General features: G+C 38.9%; 2 protein-coding genes across 12 annotated transcripts in view; one reads left to right on the top strand and one right to left on the bottom strand.

Annotated features, from left to right (window-relative positions):
* Bbx (BBX high mobility group box domain containing) overlaps positions 1–23,298 on the top strand; it is a 240,622-nt gene that overhangs the window by 124,551 nt on the left and 92,773 nt on the right. The window lies entirely within an intron of this gene.
* On the bottom strand, positions 10,194–22,813 carry LOC126514515 (40S ribosomal protein S25-like). The gene has a single exon (XM_050163472.1). The coding sequence runs from the start codon at positions 19,858–19,860 to the stop codon at positions 19,495–19,497; it is 366 nt and encodes a 121-aa protein (XP_050019429.1). The 5' UTR covers positions 19,861–22,813; the 3' UTR covers positions 10,194–19,494.

Below are 23,298 nucleotides of genomic sequence, written 5' to 3'. Positions count from 1 at the left end.
ATGTCTGAATTAAAATTAAAATTCCTATTTTAATTGGAGCTTAGATAGACAAATACACCATTTTTGATTATATCTTTTCTCAAAACAAAATGTCTTCAAATCTAAATAGGGTTTTAAGAGTCCAGTATTTCTAAAGAGACCACGGAGCACAAGTGGTATTAGTCATATAAAAAGAAGAGAGGTTTCCATGTAAAACGAACATGTTGATTGGTGAGAGAGCCGAATTGTGAAGGCATTAGGGCTTGCTGTACCTGACAGTGTAATTACACTGTTGGAAGAAAGAGCAGAGAGAAGGCCAGTGTTCAGTCAGAAACCGCTGTTTATATAATATTTAGAGGAGATGATCTGTGCTTCTGTTGAGTTAGGTCTTGTCATACTTGTTATTTTAGGTCTCTTTATTTACTGACAGGTCCTTCAGGCTTGCTGCACACATAAGTAAGGAAGCACTAACATTTCAGCTTTCATGCTAAGTCATTGTAAATTATTATAATTTAAAATGGAGATTTGCAATTCTAAATAATAGATTAGAATTTCGTTGCTCTTCTGCAGATTTTAGAGTGGCATTTCATATTTCAAGAATGACTCATCAGCTTTGCATTGTTCTGTTGGTTAGTCACCCCAAACTTGTGAAAATATTATTTCCCAGGAGGTCTTGGAGTGTGCATCTATATGCGTGCTACTACCATGACTAGCAGAGGGAAAAGGGTTCATTACTTCCTATAGTTCTGACTAACATGGCATCTCAACAGTGTAAACTCTAGTGATGGTGGTAATAATAATGCTGATATATGGTATACCTGCTTTATGAAGAACAAACCCATTTTGATAGCTTGTAAATAAACACAAATAGAAATATTAACTGAGACATTTTTATAACATGAGGATTATAAGCAATCATATTGTGTAAAAAAAAAAATACTAAGCCAGTCAAGGACACAAGGATATAGTGAATGAAATCTGTATTCTTGAAAATAACTGAGCAAAGCAAATTGTAATATTGTTTCTGAGGGAAAAACCCTGCTAAAATTGATTTTAAAAATAGTGTTAAATTGTCTTCAGAATTGTAAGTTTTATATATTAGATGCTGTAGTGATTCCCAGCTAGGTCCGACCACCCTCCAGGAAGTGCTTGGAAATTTGTGAGACCTTATCACAGTGATGGGATGAGTAGGGCTTGCTTCATCCTGAGACTGGAGAAAGGACCTGCAGGATGTGGATGGAGCAATGAGTAAAAAGGCCCTGCCTGTAAAGACCTATCCCTCCCAGAAGGGCAGTGTCCCCACTGAGAAATACTGGTTTAGCATAGTGTGTATAACTAAGTCAGGCAGAAATAGTAAGTGGCTGAAAGTTTCCACCACTGGACACGGAAGGTGCTTTCCATGTACATGAACAATAAGTTAGATGTGTGTAATCCTGTTAAAATTCTGGAAATTTCCATTTAAATTAGTATTTTACTATGATCTGTGTGAGTTTTACTTGGTTGCTTATCTAAGGGTCAGTTTTACTCCGCTGTGTCACAGTCAAGCAAATCAGTGGGCAAGAACAGCTGTAAATTCCCCAAATTTTATATCTGAAGGTCATAAAAGTGAATCTGGACCCGTGGAGGAGGCTGTGTCCTCAGCAGCAGTAAACCATGCTACTCAGCAGCTGCTGATCATGCTAGCACTGCAGACTGCTGTAAAATGACAGCATGTCCTCAGATTCTTCATAGCCATGCAGTACAATGCAATGTAGTGACTCTCAGGAAGGACAGGAGACCTATAAAGGTACTACATGTAAACAAAGTTCACTCCTTCTTATAAAGTCACAGTTTTAGAACTTTCATGAGACATTAGAAACGACTGAAAGATTTGAGGTGCAAAACTTTCTTAGGGAAGAAACATTTCTTTCTTTCCACATCCTCAAGGTTACACATGATTCGGTGTTTTCTTCAACTGTCTCTGACACTTGTTCCCTTAGTTATTTTGAGGACAGTTCAAGTATTCAGCACTCAATGAATGCAGTCTTTATAGTAATCGTGCTTCCACCGAGTGTGGAAGACAAACCTGCAAACAAAAACTTTCTGTCCTGGGTGATAAGACACTATCAGGCGCTGTGTGGATGTGGTACTATGGGGTGAGCAATCAACCCTGGTTTCTAATCAGGGTATGGAAATCACATGAGCTATGGAAATGAGGCAGAGCAGCATTTGTGCTCTCCCACTGCAGCCCAGAACGTTGGCTAATAAGCTAGGATAACTGTGGCGTAAACATAGACAGTGGAGTTTTAAAATTCACTCTTAATTAGACTGTGATATGTTGAGTCTGTTTTTTTATTACTGTATATAGTCAAGTAAATGCATCACTTCTTAATACTCAAGCTGCAAACTTTGCGCAGTAATTGAATCACAGACAAAAAAGGCCCATTTGCCATAGTTGCGGTAATTAAGTAGTGAAGCAGTTAATTTTGAACAAGTGCGAAAAGATGTCCCATGGTCACAAAAGATTGGGAAGAGAAAATGACTTTCCAAGGCAGCATATTGATTTGGCACCTTAGAAACCTGATACTCTGTCCTGCTGAATTACATTTAAATTAATTGTTTTTAAATTAACTTGCTAGTTTCACTGTGTCTAAGTCAGATGAGAATCATACTCGAAAGCACGGAGGAAGCTCGACATTACCTGCAGCCCACTACTAGCCCACCCGTGGCTCTTGTGAGCTCCTGGTGTTTAGCTGCTTCATATTTTCTTTAAGCATACATGCACATCTAGTTTGGTTTCTTTTAAATTGGCATCATGGTAAATAAGAGTGACTACAATGAATTCTGTAGGAAAAAAATTTGCTGATTTTTACCGTCAAATTTTGGTGTATTTTCTTAGTTTCTTTCTGTTTTTCTGTTTGTCAAAGGTAATGAGGTTCAGGTTGTTTTAAAAGTGAACTTTTGTATTTTATAAACTCCTTTCTTATACATTTTATATGTCTGTAAAATCCCTGTCATTTAGTAAAAATGGATGGTGATGTTTTCTTTTTCAGCTAGAAGAAAACTTACGGTACTCTATGGATTTATAATCGCAGTTTACTGTAATGATGTCAGAGCCAGTGGCATACACATGACCTTGTCAGGTTATCATTCCTTAAATTTGAGCTTCACTCTGGTGACCCACATTATATGCTCACAACTGAGATGGCTTGTGTTGCCTTGCTCTTAGTCAGTCTGTCAATGTGCTGAGTGCTGACTTTGTGGATGAATGTCGAAAGTAAAACTTGCTTTGGGGATCATGTTCAAACAAAACTATCTTTTGATGTGATGTTATGTATGTGGGATGCATGTACATATACATGTGTGTGCCTAGTATTTGGTGCCAGTGAAGACAACTTGGGTGTAGTTTTTAGGGTATCATCTACTTCAGATGGTTTCAAGTGGTGATGAGAAGTTTCAATCAAGGATCACAAACTGTCCTTGTGATTCATTAGAACCTGCTGTTTCTCCTACTAACAACTCCAAGGACTGCTTGTTACCAAATATAAGAGCCTCCCTGTTAGTGTATGATGTTAGTGTCTTTCCTTCTCAAATTAAACTTGGAAATTCTTACTTATAAGCAGTGACTTTTGGATTACAAAATATTTCAGTAAACGATATAGTGTCATTTATAGTCTAGGTTAAAATGGACTGGGAATAAAAGGGAGTTAATTGGCATAAGATAATTGTTATAAGATATAAGATGGTTTTTGTTGTTTTAGTTTTTATTTGCCTGATGTATGCCTCTGTGAAGGTGAACGTGACGTTACAGACAGTTGTTAGCTGCCATGTAGGTGCTGGGAATTAAACCCAGGTCCTCTGGAAGTGCAACCACTGAGCCATCTCTACAGCCCCCAAATAGGCTTGCTTTGTAATGAAAGATGCATATCATTATTAGACTTCTGTTGTAATAGAAAATGTGAATGATTAAGACTATTCAACTACATAAAACATATTTAACTATAAGATATTAAGGTCTGCCGGGCGGTGGTGGCGCACGCCTTTAATCCTAGAACTTGGGAGGCAGAGGCAGGCGGATCTCTGTGAGTTCGAGACCAGCCTGGTCTACAGAGCTAGTTCCAGGACAGGCTCCAAAGCCACAGAGAAACCCTGTCTCGAACCCTACCCTCCCCCCAAAAAAAGACATTAAGGTCTTCAAGCTTTCTTTACCATTACCATTACAGTTTGCTGTAGTATAAGTCCTTGTCCCACATCCCACAGAAGGAACGGTCTCCCTGTGATCTTATGGATGCTTTTAGTATGGCATGCTTTTGTACCTCCATGCAGGCAGACCATCCAAGGAGTAGCCCAGATAGCTAAAACCTTGTAAGTCATGTGGCTGGATTTCAAGGAACATTTGCCCCAAACTTAGGAGTGTGATACTGAACTAAGCCATCAGTGTCAGCAGTGAACAGTAAGAGAAATGCTTTTCTAAGAACAAAGATGTATGCATTTGGCATTTGCTCAAGAATAACATTGCATGGAATTATAGTTTTAACTGCAGTGTTTTGTTGTCTCTCATCAAAATTGCTTGTTAGTCTGTCTCCTGCCTTTCATCTTTTTGTCTTTGTTTCATTTTATTTTAGGCTAGGGGATAGGGTAATGCCATCAAGATGTAGTGATCCCCGATTTGAATTGCTCTAAAATACAGACAACTGGCTAGGTATTTTGAAACATGGCTATCATGGAAATATAGTTTAGGGTCACTAAGTGTCTTTCTCATGGCCTCTGCCAAATCAGTACCTGAGGTCGCAGTGCAAATTATAGAGAAAATGAAGAGCAGAGAAAAAAATTATAAGCTTTAAGAAGTATCATACTGTGTAACGAGAGGCCGCCAGAGTCCTGGGCTTTAAGGACTGACAGGAGACAGTCTCAGTAAAGACAATACTTTGTCAGTATGACAGCTTCTTACCCTGAGGGTATTTAGTCAGCTGCTTTCTCGGAAGACTGTCGGGCGGTAACGTGTGGGTCAGCTTTAAGGTAGTTGCAGAGTCACACTTGGACAACATAAGCACAGTGAAGAAAGCCAAAGGAAAGGAGAGAGGGGGCATTTCAACCAGGATCAGAACTGATGCCTGAGATTCATGCATGAGATACCCTGTCTTTTCCCACCCGTCTTCTCCTTCACCAGCTCTCACCAGCGTTGGTGCTGGGATAATTCAGTTATCCTGTTGTGAGTAATGGACCCTGATTTCTACTTCTTGGTTACTTACTTTCATGAACTGTAAGTGACGTCTCCCGTACATGACGGTTCCTCATGCCCCAGTGCATTTTGACTAATACGCTGGGCAGAAGTCCCAGAAACCACAGACTCTCGTCACTCAACCTTCCCGATTGTTGTCTTTACAGATTTCCAGTGAAAATTCTCAGTGCTGGTTGTTGTTCCTGCCTTTATAACCACAGGGTTTGGTTTTCTGCTTCTTGGTGTCTTAAAGATATTCAGTCACAGAACAAGGAACTTTGACAATTGCAAGCTGTCCTGGATAGACCCTTTCTTGCCTGCTTCTCTCATTAGGGTAATAGGATAAAATTGCCCCTTAGGAGCTTTTCCTGTATTGATCAGCTCATTTCAGAAGCTGAGTGGGAAGAAAAAACTAAGCCGTCCTTTCGGCCATCTTTTATTATCAATATACCTGGTGATTTTTAACATTAAAAACAATACATTAGCCGCTTGTGTCTCACTAAATGATACGAATTCAAAATACTCTCGGGTTTGTAATACACTAAGACAAATGTGTCTATGTCTATAGTTTACACATATATAATGACCAGTTTTTTTTTTTTTTTCCGAGATAGAGTTTCTCTGTAACTTTGAAGCCTATCCTGGAACTCATTCTGTAGACCTACCTGGCATTGAACTCACAAAGGTCCTCCAGTCTCTGCCTCCCGAGTGCTGGAATTAAAGGCGTGTGCCACCACCATCTGGCTATAACCAGTTGTTAAAAGGGACCCATGTTTTATTTCAGTTCAGAGTCTGAAAATGTTTAGTTTAAAATGTCTAGTTACTGTGGTATTGCATTACTGTAATCCCAGAACTCAGGAGACTGTGACAGGAAGATTACCACTTCAAGGCTAGCCTGAGGGGCATGGACAGTTTGAGGCAAACCCGGACTATATAATGAGAGTGTGTCTTAAAACACAGACACACATGCCCATACACACGCACACACGCACAGTTCTGCCTTTACCTCTTACAGACCAGGTTTAGAGGTCTTTAGTGGGGTTTGGGCTGTGAGCACAGCCCAACACTCTGCAGCCTTACTTATTTGCAAACTTCAGCTACAAATGTCTGTGTCCCAGGAACCTAAATCCAGAAGTGACTGGAAGACAAACTTTTGCCTTGCTTCAATTCAAGCAGTAGTGGTTTACAACTTTAATATGAGAGAGCTGTTTGTGTTCTTTTTTGTCAGAGGACTTTGCTCTCACTTTTGGTGTTAGAAACCAAACAGTCATTTCTTACTGTCTGTATGGCTGTGTGAGATAAGTCTCGAGACTCATGGTTATAGGTTGGAAGCGGTGGATCAAGGCCCCCCCATGTTTCCACGTGAGATGGCTGTCACGTTAGCATCTCCCTCTTCCCAGTACACTAGTTCTTTATATCACCTCACATGATATTTGTAGTAGATGAGAAATTGGGAGTTGGGGTTCCATATAAGTTTGGTAACATACCTTCAAGGTGAACCCTAAAATTTTTTGTAGCTGGTTTAATAGACTCCTGGGCTATATGGAAAACACTACTAGTAAGAGAACTTATTTGAGTTTTATACTAATTTTATACAATATATGATCTATTTTTATTTTATGTGTAATAAAGAATAAAATATAGCCCAATAAAATAACTAGGTTCTATTAATATTTACTTGTTTTAAAAAATCATTAAATGAACTTATGGGTCATTTGATAGTGAAGCTCTTAAGGTAGCGATTTCATCATAGTTAAACTCCTAATGTTAATTCAGGTGGAGCTGAACTATACTGACTTGCACACTCTTCACTTGTGAAAGAAAGTCCCAGGTTAAAGATGACAGAGGTCGTTACCATTTTTTTTTCTTTTCTTTTCCTTGTTTTTTGTTTCCTTACTTACCCTACGAGCTCCGTGATCTTTAGAGGACACAGTAGAAACTTTTTAGAGTTTAGTTCTGTTTCTAAAGGTGCTGTAGCAGTAGTGGAGAACTCCTTCAGTCACTTAGGCCTGGTAAGTGCCAAATAGCAGTGCAGTATTGCGTCTGGGCTTCTCGGGCTCCAGTCCTACTCATACAGTGTCCCAGCTTTCCTGGCAGTGGCACTGGGTAAGTTCCTCTCTGCCTCTCAGTTCCTTACATCAAAACTTTGCCCAATATAGTTCCTATTTCATAGTGTCATTGCGGGAATTAAATAATTTAAAAGTTAGCGTGGTACCTGCAATATTGGTAACTTGAGAAAGAAAAGCAAAGGTCTACATACTCTTTCCTAGTCATGTTTTAGAATTCTTATTTCAGTTTTTGCTGCAAGTCCACCTTTATTTCCAATGAAAATGTACTGTTTTTCCCTAGCCTTGGAAATAGCAAGGACTGTAGTTGCCACCAACACACATATCATAGGAAGCCTTATTAAAACATTGGAAAAAATTTTTTTTCTTAATACAAAATCTAACTTTAAAGTATCAATAATTAAAATATAACTCGGTGAAGATGTGCAGCATTCAACATTGTAGCTAATTTCTAAATTATAGAATCCGCTGTTAAACCAGGAGGAAATTGTGGAAAAAAACACATAAAAGTACCATGACAAAAGACACATCTATACAGATAAAACTGCAGATAAACTTCCGTGAGTGTAAAGGTTGCTGGAGGAACTGTGTCTGTACCCTCTGTGTGCGTGCTGTGGGGTGTAGTGGAGGACTGTGTACAGGGAAGGAGGTATTCCCTACTACACTTCAGTTGTAACGATGGTTGCAAGACCAAATCACAGCATCAGAGTGATGAGACGGGTCATTTAGATCAACTTTCTTTTTAAAAGCTCTTATTTATTATTACTCTGTATGTGGTAGGGAGGAGGAGCGTGGGGAGAAAGTGTGTGTGTGCGTGCATGCCTGTGCGTGGAGATCAGAGAACAACTTTCCAGAGTTGAGTCTCTCCTTCCACCAGGGATTCTGAAGATGGAACTCAGTCATAAGGTTTTCAGAGGAAGCACTGTTTCCCACTAGCCCTAAAACAGCCTTCTGAGCTCTGAAGCCCTTCCAGTTTTTTTACTCTATCAGGTTACAGATTTGTCACTGGGCAGGCCTGATACTGGATCCTTTTCGTTAGCGCTAAGCCAGGATGAACGCTAGTATTGAATGTACTGTTCATCTCATGGCTCTCTGCTTCTCTGCAGAAAGGATCCCTACACGCAAGGAAACGCGTGAAAATCACAGGATGACTGCCTTTGACCACATTTTCTTCTTCCTGAGAATTCCTTTCCTATACACATCTTGCCAGTTCGTAATTCAAGTTGGAGATTCAGGAAATGGCCAGCCACCTGACTCCCTTCCATTTAGTTCAGCTCTTAGCAAGTTGCAGAACCTACTGCAGTCTTAGGTTATAACAATTATTTTTGTTAGCATCCCGACGTATATAAAGAAAAGCCAAGTAGAGCTGGCGAAGTTTTACGGTGCCCGAAAGGTCTTGGAACTAGGTTGACAATGGACAGTGCCTTCAGCAGTGTGGGGAAGGAAGTTTAACTGTTAAAGGGTTAAGTGGCTAAATTCAGGTTATCAGAGGGAATAAATCTGAATTAATCCTGACGAATGGATTCTGGTCTGAATTCTCCATTGGCTTCAGTGTCTCTGAGGTGCCCACATGAGGAGACGGCAGCATAGTATTATATCCTCCGCATTCTCTCTTGGCTTGGGCCACATTTGTCTCTCTCTATTACACGCTGTCTAGTTTTCCAAATGGTTTTATTATTATAAAGATTCTATCTTACCAGTGAATCTTCTATTGCCTGAACTCATCTTTCATAACTAGTACCATTTCTTTTAATGTGAGTTCATGCCCAAAGGTTGACACTAGATGGAGAGGTCTGAGCAGAGGCCCCGTTAAGAGCTCACCTGAAGAACATGAGAATCATGAGAGCTAAGTTGCTTGTAAGGCTCGAGAAGCAGTCTTCTCGTCACTCCAAGATAAAGCTTAGCTTCCTGTTTGAGAAAAGCTGCAGCATTGTATAAAATGTTTATGACATTTGCCATTAGATTATGAATAAGGATAGGCTTGATGTATTTTCCCTTTTAGATTGTTTGACATTTGTGTTCCTTTTTTTTTTCCAAAATTTCACTCAAACTTACTTTTCATTTTAAATAATTCTACTAGTGTATATTAGTTGTACAAAATGATCAGTTCCCATGTAATGTTTTACATTAGCATATAATATATTCTTATTCTATTACTCCACCTCTATTGCTCTCTCTTGTCCTCCTTCCTCCACCACCTGGTCCCCAAATAGTCTTGCTCCCACTTTCATGGTTTATTTTTTTTAACTCCAGATTCCTCATATGAGAGAAAATATGTAATACTTTATGAGTCTGGCTTGTTTATATAACATGACAATCTCCAGTTTCCATTTGTTTCTCAATGACATGCATTCATTCTTCTCTATGGTGAGTTTGTGCCCATATATTATTTCTTTATCCAAATATCTATTCTTAGTATATTTTAAAGTCTAATAAATATTAGCTATATCATGCTCTTGTTGGTTCACACCTTTAATCCCTGTAGTTTAATAGACAGAGACAGGTGGATCTCTGAGTTTGAGATCAGCCAGGTTTACATAATGAATTCCAGGACAGCCGAGGCTAATTATTGAGACCCTGTCTCAAACTAGAAAACAAAAATATGCTATGGATTTGTGCTTTTATACTTAAAAGTACTTGCAGTGAGCGTGGGAAGCTGCATGCTCCTCTGGGATTATATGCTAGGCCTCCCTTCCCTGCATGTTGCCTGTGGCAATAACAAGCTGTTGTGATATCTATTAAACTGTAAACTATTTACTGTGTACAATACTGAATTTACTTCAAATACTGAGAATTCATGATGTTTTTCCACCCCACCTATCATAAAGATTAGATGAAGATTCAACTTCGCTCCATCAATAACACACTTGAAAGATTGATTGAGTACCCACGCACTGTTATTCCCAAGGACATCAATACTAACAAAATGCAGAGTACAGATACATGAGCTCTCCATTCTTGAGTCCTTCTCCTCCCCCAGTGTGTTCAGAAGGCTAAATCTATGTGATGGATGTTGGTGATTCTCTTAAGTACTGATAGATACTAATGAAATGATCCCCCAAAAGCTCTTTGAAATGGTGATAGTTTTCTTTACAAAGTAAACATTGTTTAAATACTACAGTCCACGACAATTTAGATGTAAGACACTACCTGTGTTTGTGGTTGAAAGTGCAGAGCATTTAAGGCTATGACAGTCAGTGGCATCTGAAAGATACTAAAAATCTCTGTATGCTTCTTTCACTGGACTTTAAAGTAGTTATGTTTTTTCCTACTTTGCAGAATTGAGTCATGATATGGACATACATAAATGAATATAATAAAGGTTTTACAGATTACATAGCGCTACAAGAATACAAGGTAACAGGTAAAGCAGCAACTGGAGGTGTCAATGGCAGTTTTTACATATTATAAAATATATTTGGAACTTAATGAAAGGCACTCAAATTTCCAATTATAAGGTACTTTATTAAAATTAAAAGTTTCTAAAATGTGTCAGAAAATGACCTAATTATCGATTATATCTATCTTTGACGAAGTCACCATCAGTTAGAGCCTTTGGCAGCTGTGGTCCCTGTTGTATTTGTCAGGTCAGGAACTCTTGTGATCTTGACAAATTAGTATCTAAGTTGAACAAGCCCTCCTGTGGTTCCTGCGCACACTGCCTCTTGGTAGTATGGAAAGAGACTGGATACTCCAGGTAGAAAGGAAAGAAATCAAGGAGCAGTCATCTCAGTAGACTAAAAATCTTGCTTAAGGGGAGAGTGGTGCACAGTTTTAAATCCTTGAGTTTAACTCTTCTTTGGGTTGCCTGGGAGCTTTCTGTGGTCTCTCCCGAGTTTGCACGGCTCCTGAGTGCAGCACAGGGAACAGTCACTCAGTATGCTAGGAAACATTGTTTTTCTCTTCAAATAATAAGCTAGGAGATACAGAATTGGCCAGCAGAGGGAGCAGATTTACCTAACCTGAGCAGTGAAAAATGCTTAGTGAAGATGCCTCAGTGATCAAGGATGCTTGCAGGCGTACCTTCCGGCTTTCTTCCACTGTGTTCCGAAGCCAGGAGGCTGGGGCTCTGGGTTGTAGTGAACCTTGTGTCCTTTATGTTCTCACTTTGCAGTTGAGAGTTTTTGTTTTTCTTTTGTTTTGTTTTTGGTTAACCATGCAAAAAAAGAGTATTTTAAAAGACAAATGCCACACATATTATTTAGGGAATTAAAACACGTCTTCAGTATGAAGCCCTGGAATTAGGGTCAGAAACCTAAAAGGAATTTAATTTGAGAAAGGTGTCATAAAAAGTGAGTTGTGAATGTTTAGAACAGGATACTGTTGGGAACAAATCTTCAGGAAATACTTCTTGTTTCATGTGTTCTAAACCAGGAAATAGAAATATATTTTAAAAAGACTTGCCAAAATGTGGAATATAAAATAAATGGCTTTCTGCTGAACTCTAGTTCTCCTGGTTCTGTGAGTAAATGCATATCCAGGGCTGTATTCAGAGCACTGGGCAGTTTAAAGGTGAGCAGCACTTTCCCTTCATTACCTAAATCTGGTGTCAGATGAGTTAACTCCAGGAGGTCACAGCATGGAAAAGCTAAGGCACTCGAGGTGCTGAGTCACTCATCAAGATACTAGAGTATTCGAAAAAGAAATACAGTTCTTTTCTATCTTTGAAAAATGAGTACTTTTTTCCCCTTTACAACTATTTAGACTGAGAAGTTTTGCGTTGAACAGTGACATAAGTTAGCAGTCGTGAAATTATTTGCCATCCCTTTAAAGAACAGTAGCACAGAAAAAGGATTCCAACTGTTTGTATATGGTGTTGACTTGGAAATTCAGTCACTATGATTGAAGACCATGACGAATGATGAGACATTCAGATTTTTTAGATCATTTTAAACTTAAAAACAACTAAGTCATATTAAAGAAAAGCAGTTCTTTTAAATTTTGATCAGTGTGTGTGTATGTGTGTGTTCATTTTTGAAAAAACTATGTGCGATTACTCCTTAAAGTGGAAGAGCTCACATAAGCTACAGAAGATAAAGTGGTCAGACTTCAGTGATGAATGCGGAGAAAAGGACCAGTCCTTTCTCCTGTGAGATCCGAATTACTCATTAGGAATCATTCTTCCATCATGACTGTTACATAAAAAAACAATTTCCAAATAAAATCACTAGGTGTTTCAGTTTGGTGATTTGAGTGGATGGCTACTAGACATTTCTGAATTGGGTCACAGCAGGATTTAATATAGATAGAGTAATTAAAAACGTTACAAAGAAGTAAGAACAAAGAAAGATGGAAGGAGCCACCCGCTGGAAACAGCCTTGGATTCCTTCACTAAATACTTGTTTACATAGAGTGTGCCAGGCCTAGGAACTGACTTGGGAAACAAGTGCAGTTCTTGCTCTGTATCATGGACCCTGTAATGCTGAGAAGGAAACGGGATGTTCTGTGTGGCATCACAGCAAAGCTTCTTAAACCTCTTCTGTTGGCAACACTTTTTTTTTTTAACTCAAGAAAATTTTAAGTGCTTTTTGGTATCTAGGTATATGAGATAGGTATACAAAATGGATATTTACTAATAAGAAATCGTAAGTTCATTTCAAAGCCATTTGTTACACGAACGTGCCTGGCTTATTGGGGTTTTTGTCCCGCCTGGTACCCCACAACTCTTTAGCCCCAAAGGAAATCACACATAGGTCTCCATAAATTATAAGCTGATTGGCCCATTAGCTCTAGCCTCTCACTGGCCAACTCTCACATCTCGATTAATCCATTTTTCTGATCTATGTTAGCCATGTGGCTCAGTACCTTTTTCTGCTGGGGAAGATCACATCCTGCTGCTTCAGTGGTCTTGCCAGGAGTGGGTAGGAGTGGGAGGAATCAACTTCCTCCTTCCCAGAATTCTCCTGTTCTCCTTTTATCATTTCTACTTCCTGTCTGGTTTTTCCACCTATACTTCCTGCCTGGCCAATCAGTGTTTATTTAAAGCACAATTGACATAATACAGACCATTCTCCTGCACCACCCATTTTTGGTACACATATAATTTTACTATTTATTAATGATGAGAAAATAGTGATGATATATGTATTTGTATACTTTTACATAATTAAATTTTGGTTGACTAATACTGTAGAATAGTATCATAGTATATTTAAGTATTTTTCAGAGTTGATTTATTTTATAATTGTCAACATTAAGAATGCCATCTTCTCTGGTACAGCCCCTTTGGATATCAGTATGGCAATTCCTCAGAAAATTAGGAAACAACCTTCCTCAAGACCCAGCAATATCACTTTTGGGTAGATACCCAAAGGATGCTCAATTGTACCACAAGGACATGTGCTCAGCTATGTTCATAGCAGCGTTGTTTGTCAGAGCCAGACCTAAAAACAGCCTGTGGTACATTTACATAATGAAGTACTACACAGCAGAAAATAATAATGACATCTTGAAATTTGCAAGCAAATGGATGGAGCTAGAAAACATCATATTGAGTGAGGTAACCCAGACCCAGAAAGACAATTATCACATGTACTCACTCATAAGTAGTTTTTAAACATGAAACAAAGAAAACCAGCCTACAAATCATAATCCAAGAGAACCTAGACAACATTGAGGACCCTAAGAGAATCATATGTGGATTTAATATACATGGGAAATAGAAAAAGTCAAGATCTCCTGAGTAAATTGGAAGCATGGGGACCATGAAGAGAGGGTTGATGGGGAGGCGAGAGGAAAGGAGGGGAGCAGAGAAAAATGTATAACTCAATAAAATCAATCAATAAAAAATAAACTAAAGAATGCCAGCTTGTATAAATATATAGGAGATAATGATAGAAATATGCTTAGGGGACATTTCAGAAATTGTTAGAAATTCTGTCCTTAATCTCAAGCCAAAAAATTCATTTTTAAAAAAATAATTTAAGTTAGCAACATAAACAAAACTTTTAAAAAATCCAACATTCTAATAATACAATCTAAAGACATGCTAATATGATACTTAAATCTGAGACGTATTGGTAGGAGAATGTTAAAAGATTTTTCTTTTCTGTAATTGAACCATATGTTTATATATGAGCACAATGCATTTTATGTACAGTAAACACACCACAGATCCTGGCATTAGTCACTGAAGCAGCATGTTTGTTTATACTGCATGCTATGACATGTGTAGTACAGAGTATGTATACTTTGTGTCCAGAACCAAGGCTGTGGTGAAGGCTCATGGTGAGCTTGCCAGAAACAGCTTGGATTCATTATGTACATGGTTGATTTTGAATTCATTTGGTGATTCTCTGTTGAGAAAACTCTTAGTGTTGCCAAATTTTTCCTAGCAAAGAAACCTCTAGCTGTAAAATAAATCAGGGACTAGGCCAAGCGAGTCTTGTATGTTATGTAAAGATAGGGGTTTGGACTTATGCTTTAGTATTTTAAGAGGCTGTTTAAAAAGTCCGTCGACAGATTGATTTGTATGTAGACAACTGATATCAGTGCAGCATTAGCTGAGAAGACCAAGCTGATGGAAAAGAGTGGAATATATGTATGAAGTAGAAGGGGCAGATCTTGGTAAGAAACTAGATGTTGTGGTATATAGTTACATGTAATAATTTGTGAGAAAAAGCAGAACAGATAAGCATTTTCATATACAAATGTATTGCATAAGAAAAACAAATACTGCATATAAAATATTTCTGAATATTTGGGTGAAGGTAAGAGATGCCTAGCTCCTAGTTGCTAGGATTTGGCATACTCTTCAGGGGTATCTCAGGCAAGGTAACTTACTTGGGCGTCCAGAATGCATAGCTGAAATATGAATCAGTGAATTAGAGATGTGAGGGTCTGTGACGTGGTTAGGAAAATCTGCATGCTAGAGAACAAGAATGGCTCTATAAGGAGCTACTGTTGAAGGTCACAGCCAAAGTCAGGACAGGACCATGTCAGTTCACCACAAGCTGAGCACTATGAACAAATGCCTGCCAACCAGTTCTGCATAGGTGCTAGCTTCATGGCCTTTGTATAGTTGGAGACCTGTCTGTCTGGCCTGGGAAAGACCAGTTTATACAAAAAGAAAAAAAGACTTGGTAAAGGAGGCTAGGGGGGGATTCAGAGAGAACTCTCAAAGAGGGACTATATATAGACTGAAGACAAAGAGATTGATAAGCAAGTTGCCGACAGTTTGTCAAAGAAACACAAAGTATAATGTAGCTCAGGGTAGCAAAAAAGGAAGACTGAAGTACAGTTGGAGTAAGCGAAGGGGTTGACCTTGACTCTGCCTAAGAAGAAAGTAAGTTTGGAATTGGTAAACCAGGTAGGAATTTGACATGTTAACCAGGAAGCAAGGACATTCGTAGAATGTGTCACATTGTGGCATGAACAGCAGTATGGAAGATGATTCAAAACTGAGTGAGACCTAGGTTTGAATTCAAGCCCCGTCATATGCTGGCCCCGTGACTATGGTTTTCATTAGCTTTGTCATTTACAGTTGCTGTGTTTTTTAAAGGTAATCATTATAGCATCTTTCCTCAAAACTTACATTAAGAGTTAAAGTGTTTGGTATGTATCAAATGTTCATTCAATAAAGTTTTACTGTTACTATGAAGTAGTATTGATTAATGGTCAAGAATCAGATTTTGAAACTAGACTTCTGAGTTCAAATATTGTCTCTACCAATTTTGTGTTCATGGTATGATTTATACATATCATTTGTAGAGTACCAGATGATCAATATTGTCTCCTTGTACAGCATAATTCAATCCTACTCATGTGACATGTGTCTAGTGAAACTTTTGTTAATTTATAAGGGCAAAACAAACCTATGTTATACGTGCCTCCGTTTTATTGTTTCTATCCTTTAGACTTGTTGTCAGCTAAGTGTTAATAAGTAAAAAGCTCTTAGCATGTGGTGTGTAGGAAGCATACATGACTAGCTGCCATTATCGTTATTATTCATGCTCATAACAGTAATAGGAGCTGGGGAGAAACACTTTTCTACAGAGCACATTGGGGGTAAGAAGACAAGCAAGTAAGTAGTTTGAAAGGTGAGCACTGAAGACCAACCTCAGATTGCAGAGTTTTGAGGAAATGTGAGTCACATGAGTATCCAGAAACCCTAGAATTGGCCTAGAGAAGGAAGGTGGTTAAGGGTTGGGGCAAGCCGCCAGGTCAGACATGCTGAATCTTTCCCGGTAAGACCGGTGCTACACAGTTTATTAGAGATGGGTTGATCGGGATATCAGAATTAGCCTGTAAGGGCTAGAGCTAATGGGCCAAGCAGTATTTAAAAGAATACAGTTTGTGTGTTGTTATTTCTGGTGTAAAGTTAGCCGTGTGGGAGCCGGGCGGGACAAAAAGCAAGCCCGCAGCTCCTACTACAAGGCTCGGAGCTTGGGTTGTGAAAGTACAGTACCAATGACAGGAAAAGAGCCCCAGTGAACCCCATTCCCATAGGCTGTGTTTTGAGAGAATGAAAAGCAATTAACAGTGGCCACAGAAAGGAATAAAAGAACTGGAACATATTTGTAGACTGATATTAAAAAGTGTGTGGCATTAACTGTGACTTACTACATCTGTCATACTCCCTTGCTAACTTGTGTCTTTTCTCTCTCCTCCTCTTGCAGTTCCTGTTTTGTCTTTCTGCATGTTTTCTTTCAAGCTTGCTTTCTCCTGCCAACAGAACAACGTAGAAGCATAACAAAAACCGGGAAGTCCTTTCTATGCCCACTTTCCACCTCTTTTTGTCTAGCACAGATATCTCTGCTTTGACTGTGTAGTAGGGGACTGTTCATTTGTTTCCCATCTGCCCAGACCCAAACAATCACACAGAAACTATATTAATTACAACACTGTTTGGCCAATGACTCAGACTTATTTCTAGCTAGGTCTTACATCTTGAATTAACCCATTTTTATTAATCTGTGTATTGCCATGAGGCTGTGACTTTCCGGAAAGGTTCTTGGTGCTTCTCCTTCGACAGCTACATGGTGTCTCTTTGACTCTGCCTACTCTGTATATCTCTTCCAGCCTGTCTATATTTTGCCCTGCCATAGCTAAAGCAGCTTTATTCATTAACCAATAAAAGCAACACAGATACGGAAGGGCATCCCACATCATGACTGATGGGGTAAAACACAATTCTGGCACAGTCATTACTCTGAAGTGTTTCTGAGAGAGAAATTCCCATGAGGGCATAATATTTTACATACACTGTATAGGAAAATATTATTATAAAGGCAATGGTCAAAAACTACAGTATAGCCTATGTGTAAGTGTGGTTGGTTGGAAGTACCGATGACTGGAAGACAGGCGACATGAGCTAGAGCCAGTGCAGTATGTGAGGCAGGCTGGAGCAGAGAGGACAGGGCCACGGGCCCCAGACATGGAAGAGCACATAAAGCACAGCACAGAAGCTGTGAGGAAGGGGTGGAGAGAAGCAATGGGGAAACGCAGATGACAGAGCAGAGGCAAAGGATAGGCTGAATGGGAGTTACAGTGAGTGTGGTTGAACACCAAGGTCACAGACAGGTCCTAACTGTGCTGCTGATAATAAGGAAGAGGAAATATCTGTGACCATATTTTCTTGTGCTTCCTCTTGTCAATGTGATAATTATTACCTAAATGCTAATAAATGCATATAAATAAAACCCTTTCGTAATATGTAAACTAAAAGACAATTTTTAAAGCCAGTTGAAGAATAGCAATTTAGGATGTAAACTTCTCTACAAAATACTAGAAAACGTGATCGTTACATTGGGGCATTAGTAGATGGTGGGAATTACAGCCCAGTACTCTAGTAGGTTTTCACTATACATTTCTACCTGTGGCAAATGTTTATTTACTTATTAGGTATGTAAAAGATTAATAGTGATAAGGTGATAATAAAATTGAATTATTATAATAAGATATAATAAAGTATGGATATAATGAGAACTTGAATACATTTGGTAAAAGGTGTGCTGTTGGTGCAATATAGATGTGTCGATAGCCTCTTCCTTGGCAGGCACACTTCCTCCAGTGGTATTTATTTTTTTAGTTTAAGCTTATTTGCGAGTCTGTACCACCACCCTAACTTTCAGTAAATGGCCTGTGGTCCCTCTGGAGAGCCCATGCTGATGTCTTTCAGAAGCCTGAATTCCTTCTGGTGCAGTTTGTTACCATTGTCCAAACAAGGTTTTTCTCCTTACACTTGCAGATTTAATGTCTTTTCCATCTTAACCAAGCACTTATGTTTTGCTGCTATAACTTGTAGTTTGAAGTGTAACAACAAACCTGGCATACGTTTCTCTTTTCATCACAATTTCGTGATTTGAAAGCTCACTGTTATTATAGACTTAGCAACTTCTGCATAGAATTTTCTTCCTGATGGGTTGAGAACATTCACCTTTTCCCTTAAAGGAAGAACTTCACAGCTTCTCTTTCACATAGACTTTTCATATCTGAGTTGCTAACATCACTACTCACTCACTCGTACCTTTCCTGGAGTCATTATTAAAATAAAAGTTGATTGGAAAAGGTGGGCCCTCCCAAGTCTGGCTGTGTATGATGTCTGGGGTAGCTACCAAGTGGACTAATACACAGGTAGTTTCACTGAACCAATGCCTGGTTTGTATCCAACTGAATGACACACTATTTCCTCATGCTACTTTGAATGGTTTATAACTTAAAAATAGTTTATTTCTGGAATTTTTCTCTGTAATTTTTCAGAGTATACTTGACCACAAGTAACCGAAATTAGGGAAGTGAAACTGGGATCAAAGGAGGCTTGGAGTGAAGGGTGTGTTGGACTTTGATTCAGGGCTCCCACACTAAGGTCTTGGAAAGGAGGGGCTATTTGACAGCAGTCTTTGAGGATGAGTAACAACTTAGACAGAAAGTGGGATTTCAGGGTAAGAAGGAGCAAGGCTTCAAGGTTGGGACATTTGTTGGCCTCTCCAGAAGCAAGCCTCCTGTGAAAGACTAAGAGAAGACTGGTTCAGATTATGCACTAGTAATAGAACTGCTACTTCACAGTTGCTTTTTGGCTACAGAGTAGAGAAAGATGTGAAGCAGCCCCATCTTCATTCAGGTTACAATGTGTGTTGCTAACATAGTTCATGAGCCTCCCCTATCTTCTCCTGTGTCTGAGATTCCATCCCTAGGATAGGGATAGGGTTTTATTAGACATCACGAAAGTTAAAAGGACTGTGCTGCCGAAATAATTTTTTTTATTTAATAAAGTCTTATTTTTCCAAATGTACAGCTGATTGAACCTGTTCATGCATCTTCACCAGCAGCTGGGGCATCTCCACCCTTTGTGTTTCTGGTGTAAATTACTTGGGCTCTGTGCTTTGAAACCAGCTTTGAAAGCAGCTCTTGAAGAGCTGCCCTGGCCAAGGGACCGCGAATTTTCAGTCTCTCAGAGACCACGGCTGGAGTAATAAGTTTATAGTTGGACACTTCCTTACAGAGTTTGTCGTATGTAGCCTTGTCAGACAGGACTAGATTGTTGAGCTTGTCCCGAACTTTGCCTTTGGAACACTTCTTCTTTTTGGCCTTGCCACCGGACTTATTTACTAGGTCTTTGTCTTTTTTGGCCGACTTTCCGGCATCTTTCTTCTTCTTGTCATCCTTGGGCTTCATGATGAAGTTCGGAGAGTGGCGACAACCACTGCAGCTTCCCTAAGATGTCGGGAAAAAAGCCCGGCTCACCAACAGTCCCAGAAATCTCCCTGAAATAATATTTTAAAGAAGGATGTGTACTGATGGTCTGCGCTGTAAGACAAGGCGATAGAAAGACTGAGAGGATCTTTTTCAAACATACTGTCGTTGACTCCAATCAGACAAGGAAAGGATACCTCTCCTTTTTCAGTTTTTGAGATTGGAGATACTGTCTGCAGGCATATGGACTACTAGTGAGTGGCAGAAGCCTGACTTTTCTAAGCAGAACCTTAGACTATTCGTGAGTGGGTAGGTGCTGCCTGTTAAAACTGTACTGTCTCTCTGGGGTGTGGAAGGAAGTGGTGTGCTGTGCTGACACTGAAGGAGAGCCTCTGGGTCAGTGTCCTGGGCACTGTTAGCAAACTACTGTTGAGTTTTCTCAGGAGGAAGGACCTGTGTGGTGACTAACTTCACAAGTCATTGACTACAAAGGGGGACATCTATTTGAGGCCTGCTAATAGTAAATCTGTTTTCCCTACATTATTTTCTTTGACTGTCTTTAGTGTTGTTGTTGTTGTTGTTGTTGTGGAGTTTTGCTCATGAGGCAGGTCTTAAGTGAATAAGTTTGAAGAACACAGTTAACTGAAGTTCTCTCCACCATGTATAATTGTCAGTGAGGGATTTGGAGAGATTGTTCAGCATTAAGAGCCCTTACTACTCTTATAGAGGACTTAAGTTTGGTTCCCAGCACCTCACCTACAACTTTAGCTACAGGCAATCCAGTATTCTCTTCTGGCTTCTATGGGCACCTATACGCATGCAACTACACATACCTACTCATCTACACATATACACATAAGTGAAAGTAAGAAAATATTTTTAAAATATTCAGTACAGTGACTACACCCGTAGAAAATACACTGGTGACATTGCTTTTTGTAATATTAAATAAATATTCCGTGTTTTGCATAGAGGTCTTCATTCACTTGGCAGCCTCAGCAGCAACATTTTGTTCTCATTTAGTCTTTCAAGTACTGAGCCCATTGATCAAGTAATCTACCATTGATTGTCTTACAGTCATAGAGGATAGAATAACCCGTTTGAATGAAAGTTTTTGATCGCTTCATTTATTCCATATAGATTGCCAGCTGAATTGTTCTCATATAAGAAACAGCAGCCAGATAGATAGATAGATAGATAGATAGATAGATAGATAGATAGATAGATAGATAGATAAAATTGCTATTCTGTCACTGTCAAAATTAATAAAATTTCCACCTTCTTGTTGAAGATCAGTGGTAGCATCTCAGACTTATGTCTTCTTTGCCTTTGTCTTTCCTACTTCTTTTGATTCTTCTCTTTATTTCTTACTGCTTTTGAGAATTACAGTCAAGATTATCATTATCCCCTATGGTTTTACCTTCTTTTTGTGGTCTGAAAATAGATGATAGGAAATTAAAATCTAGCTTGTTTTATTAGATAGTTATTATTACTGTAAATTATTGAAGTGTCCAGTTCCCAGTTGGAGGTGTTTTACACCTTTAGATTACACTTTCCCGATTCTTCCATCTGAGATGTACTACCTGAAGTTCACTTTTGCTTCTTTTTATCTCTCATGAGTGCCGAAATTAAATGTCCTGCTTTGTTTCTGACCTTGTGCTGGGGTTACTGGCCCTATTTTCCTCCACTCCAGGTGGCTGTTGGTTTTCACCCACTACAGGCCACCTTGGTCAGTGTGTCAGAGTTGGACAGTTTTCATTCCCCTTTCCCACTCAGAAGAAGGATATCGGAATTCAGAGAAATAGAAGAGGTGGTGGTTATTGTGAAGTCACCGTAGTATATAAAAACAGTGGATCACTGCCACAGTTAAGTACTGGGGTTTGTATAGCTGTTGATGCTTACACCTAACTGATTTCAGTACTTTGGTATGACAGGAGACAGACAAACAGACGACAATGTCCTGAACCATTATGAAAAGACTCAACAGTAGAGGGGGTGTATTTAAATTAATATAATTCACAGAAAAATGTGGTGAAATGGCCAATATAAATTCATTATGTGTATTTCTGTATGAAGAGAATTATTTTTGAAGTTATCAAAAGAAGGTACAGTGGGGACTGGAGAGATGGTTCAGTGGTTCAGCACTGGCTACTCTTCCAGAGGTCTTGAGTTTAATTCTCAGCAACCACATGGTGGTGACTCTATAGTGGGATCTGATGCCCTCCTATGGCATAAAAGCATACATGCCAATGGAGCACTCATTGATATACATAAAATTTAACAAATCTTTTAAAAGAAGGTACAGTAGCCAAAGTCATATGAGTACTATATAAAAAAGAGTGAGAACAGGTAATGCAGGATGAGAATGAAGGTGAGCTTTAAACTACACATACTAGCCATTAATTTGATTCTTAATATTCTATTTTATCTATGAATATTGACTTATATATATATATATACAGATATATAATAGATCTCTATTTGATTCAACCAGCCTCATAAATATTGAAGGAAAAAAAAAATAAAACTCACATCTGTGCTTATCTTGTACAGGCTTCTTGTCATTAATCCCCAAACGTATGGTAGAGCAATGATTTACATAGTATTTACATCGTATTAACATTATAAATAATCTAGAGATGACTGAAAGATGGGGAAAGATACTTCTGTATGTTACTCAGCTTTATGTCACTGGCAAAATAAGATCAAGTTAAAAGATTTAGATCATTTGGTCGTGCTCGGGCTGTGATCACTGACCTCATTACTTTGTACCTGTAGTGGTGGTACAGTACCCAGTGGTAGGGGCAGAAGACACTGCTCACCCCACTGCAGTCAGGAAGCAAAGAGAGATGAAGGGGCGGGGTCCTCACATCCCCTTCAAGGGCATTCTTTCCAAGATTATCTTTTTCTACCAGCCTGTAAAGTTCCACCTCCCCACGGTACCATGAGCTGGGGATCAGACCTTCACAACATTGAGCTTTTGGGAATATTTAAGATCGACTTAAAACAGTGTGCTTGTGTAAAATACTATACTATTTTATGAGAGATTTGGGCATCATAGGAGTTTAGAATCTGTGAAGGATACTGGAACATATGTTTTTATGTACAATAAATGCTTATTATATGTAAAACTAATAGTATAATGTAATTCACAAGTCTGGTTACTAAATTCATTTTTCTAAAGGCACTGACAATACTTTGCTTTCTCCAATTGATTAAATGCCTAACTATATAGTTTCCCATTGACTTCTTTTACTATTAAAATATGTGTTATCTCATAAAATATTGGGTCCCAAATATGGGTTTAATTACCACTCAGACAGCTTATTCTGAATGATTAATAAACCGCAGAAGCAACCATTGTCTTTACTTTCTGTATGGCAATGGTATTTTTGGAAATTGGGCTCCTGTGCCAAGCTT

This window comes from Alexandromys fortis, unplaced genomic scaffold (genome assembly GCF_014885135.2).
Source record: "Alexandromys fortis isolate MF-2015 unplaced genomic scaffold, M_Fortis_MF-2015_v1.1 scaffold_131, whole genome shotgun sequence".
Classification (NCBI taxonomy): domain Eukaryota; kingdom Metazoa; phylum Chordata; class Mammalia; order Rodentia; family Cricetidae; genus Alexandromys; species Alexandromys fortis.
Note: the sequence above shows the minus strand (reverse complement) of the source record. Positions and strands in the feature narration are given on the sequence as shown.

Bases quoted from the DNA above. Each gene is read 5' to 3' on its own strand.
- LOC126514515 (XM_050163472.1), bottom strand. From the start codon at position 19,860: ATGAAGCCCAAGGATGACAAGAAGAAGAAAGATGCCGGAAAGTCGGCC.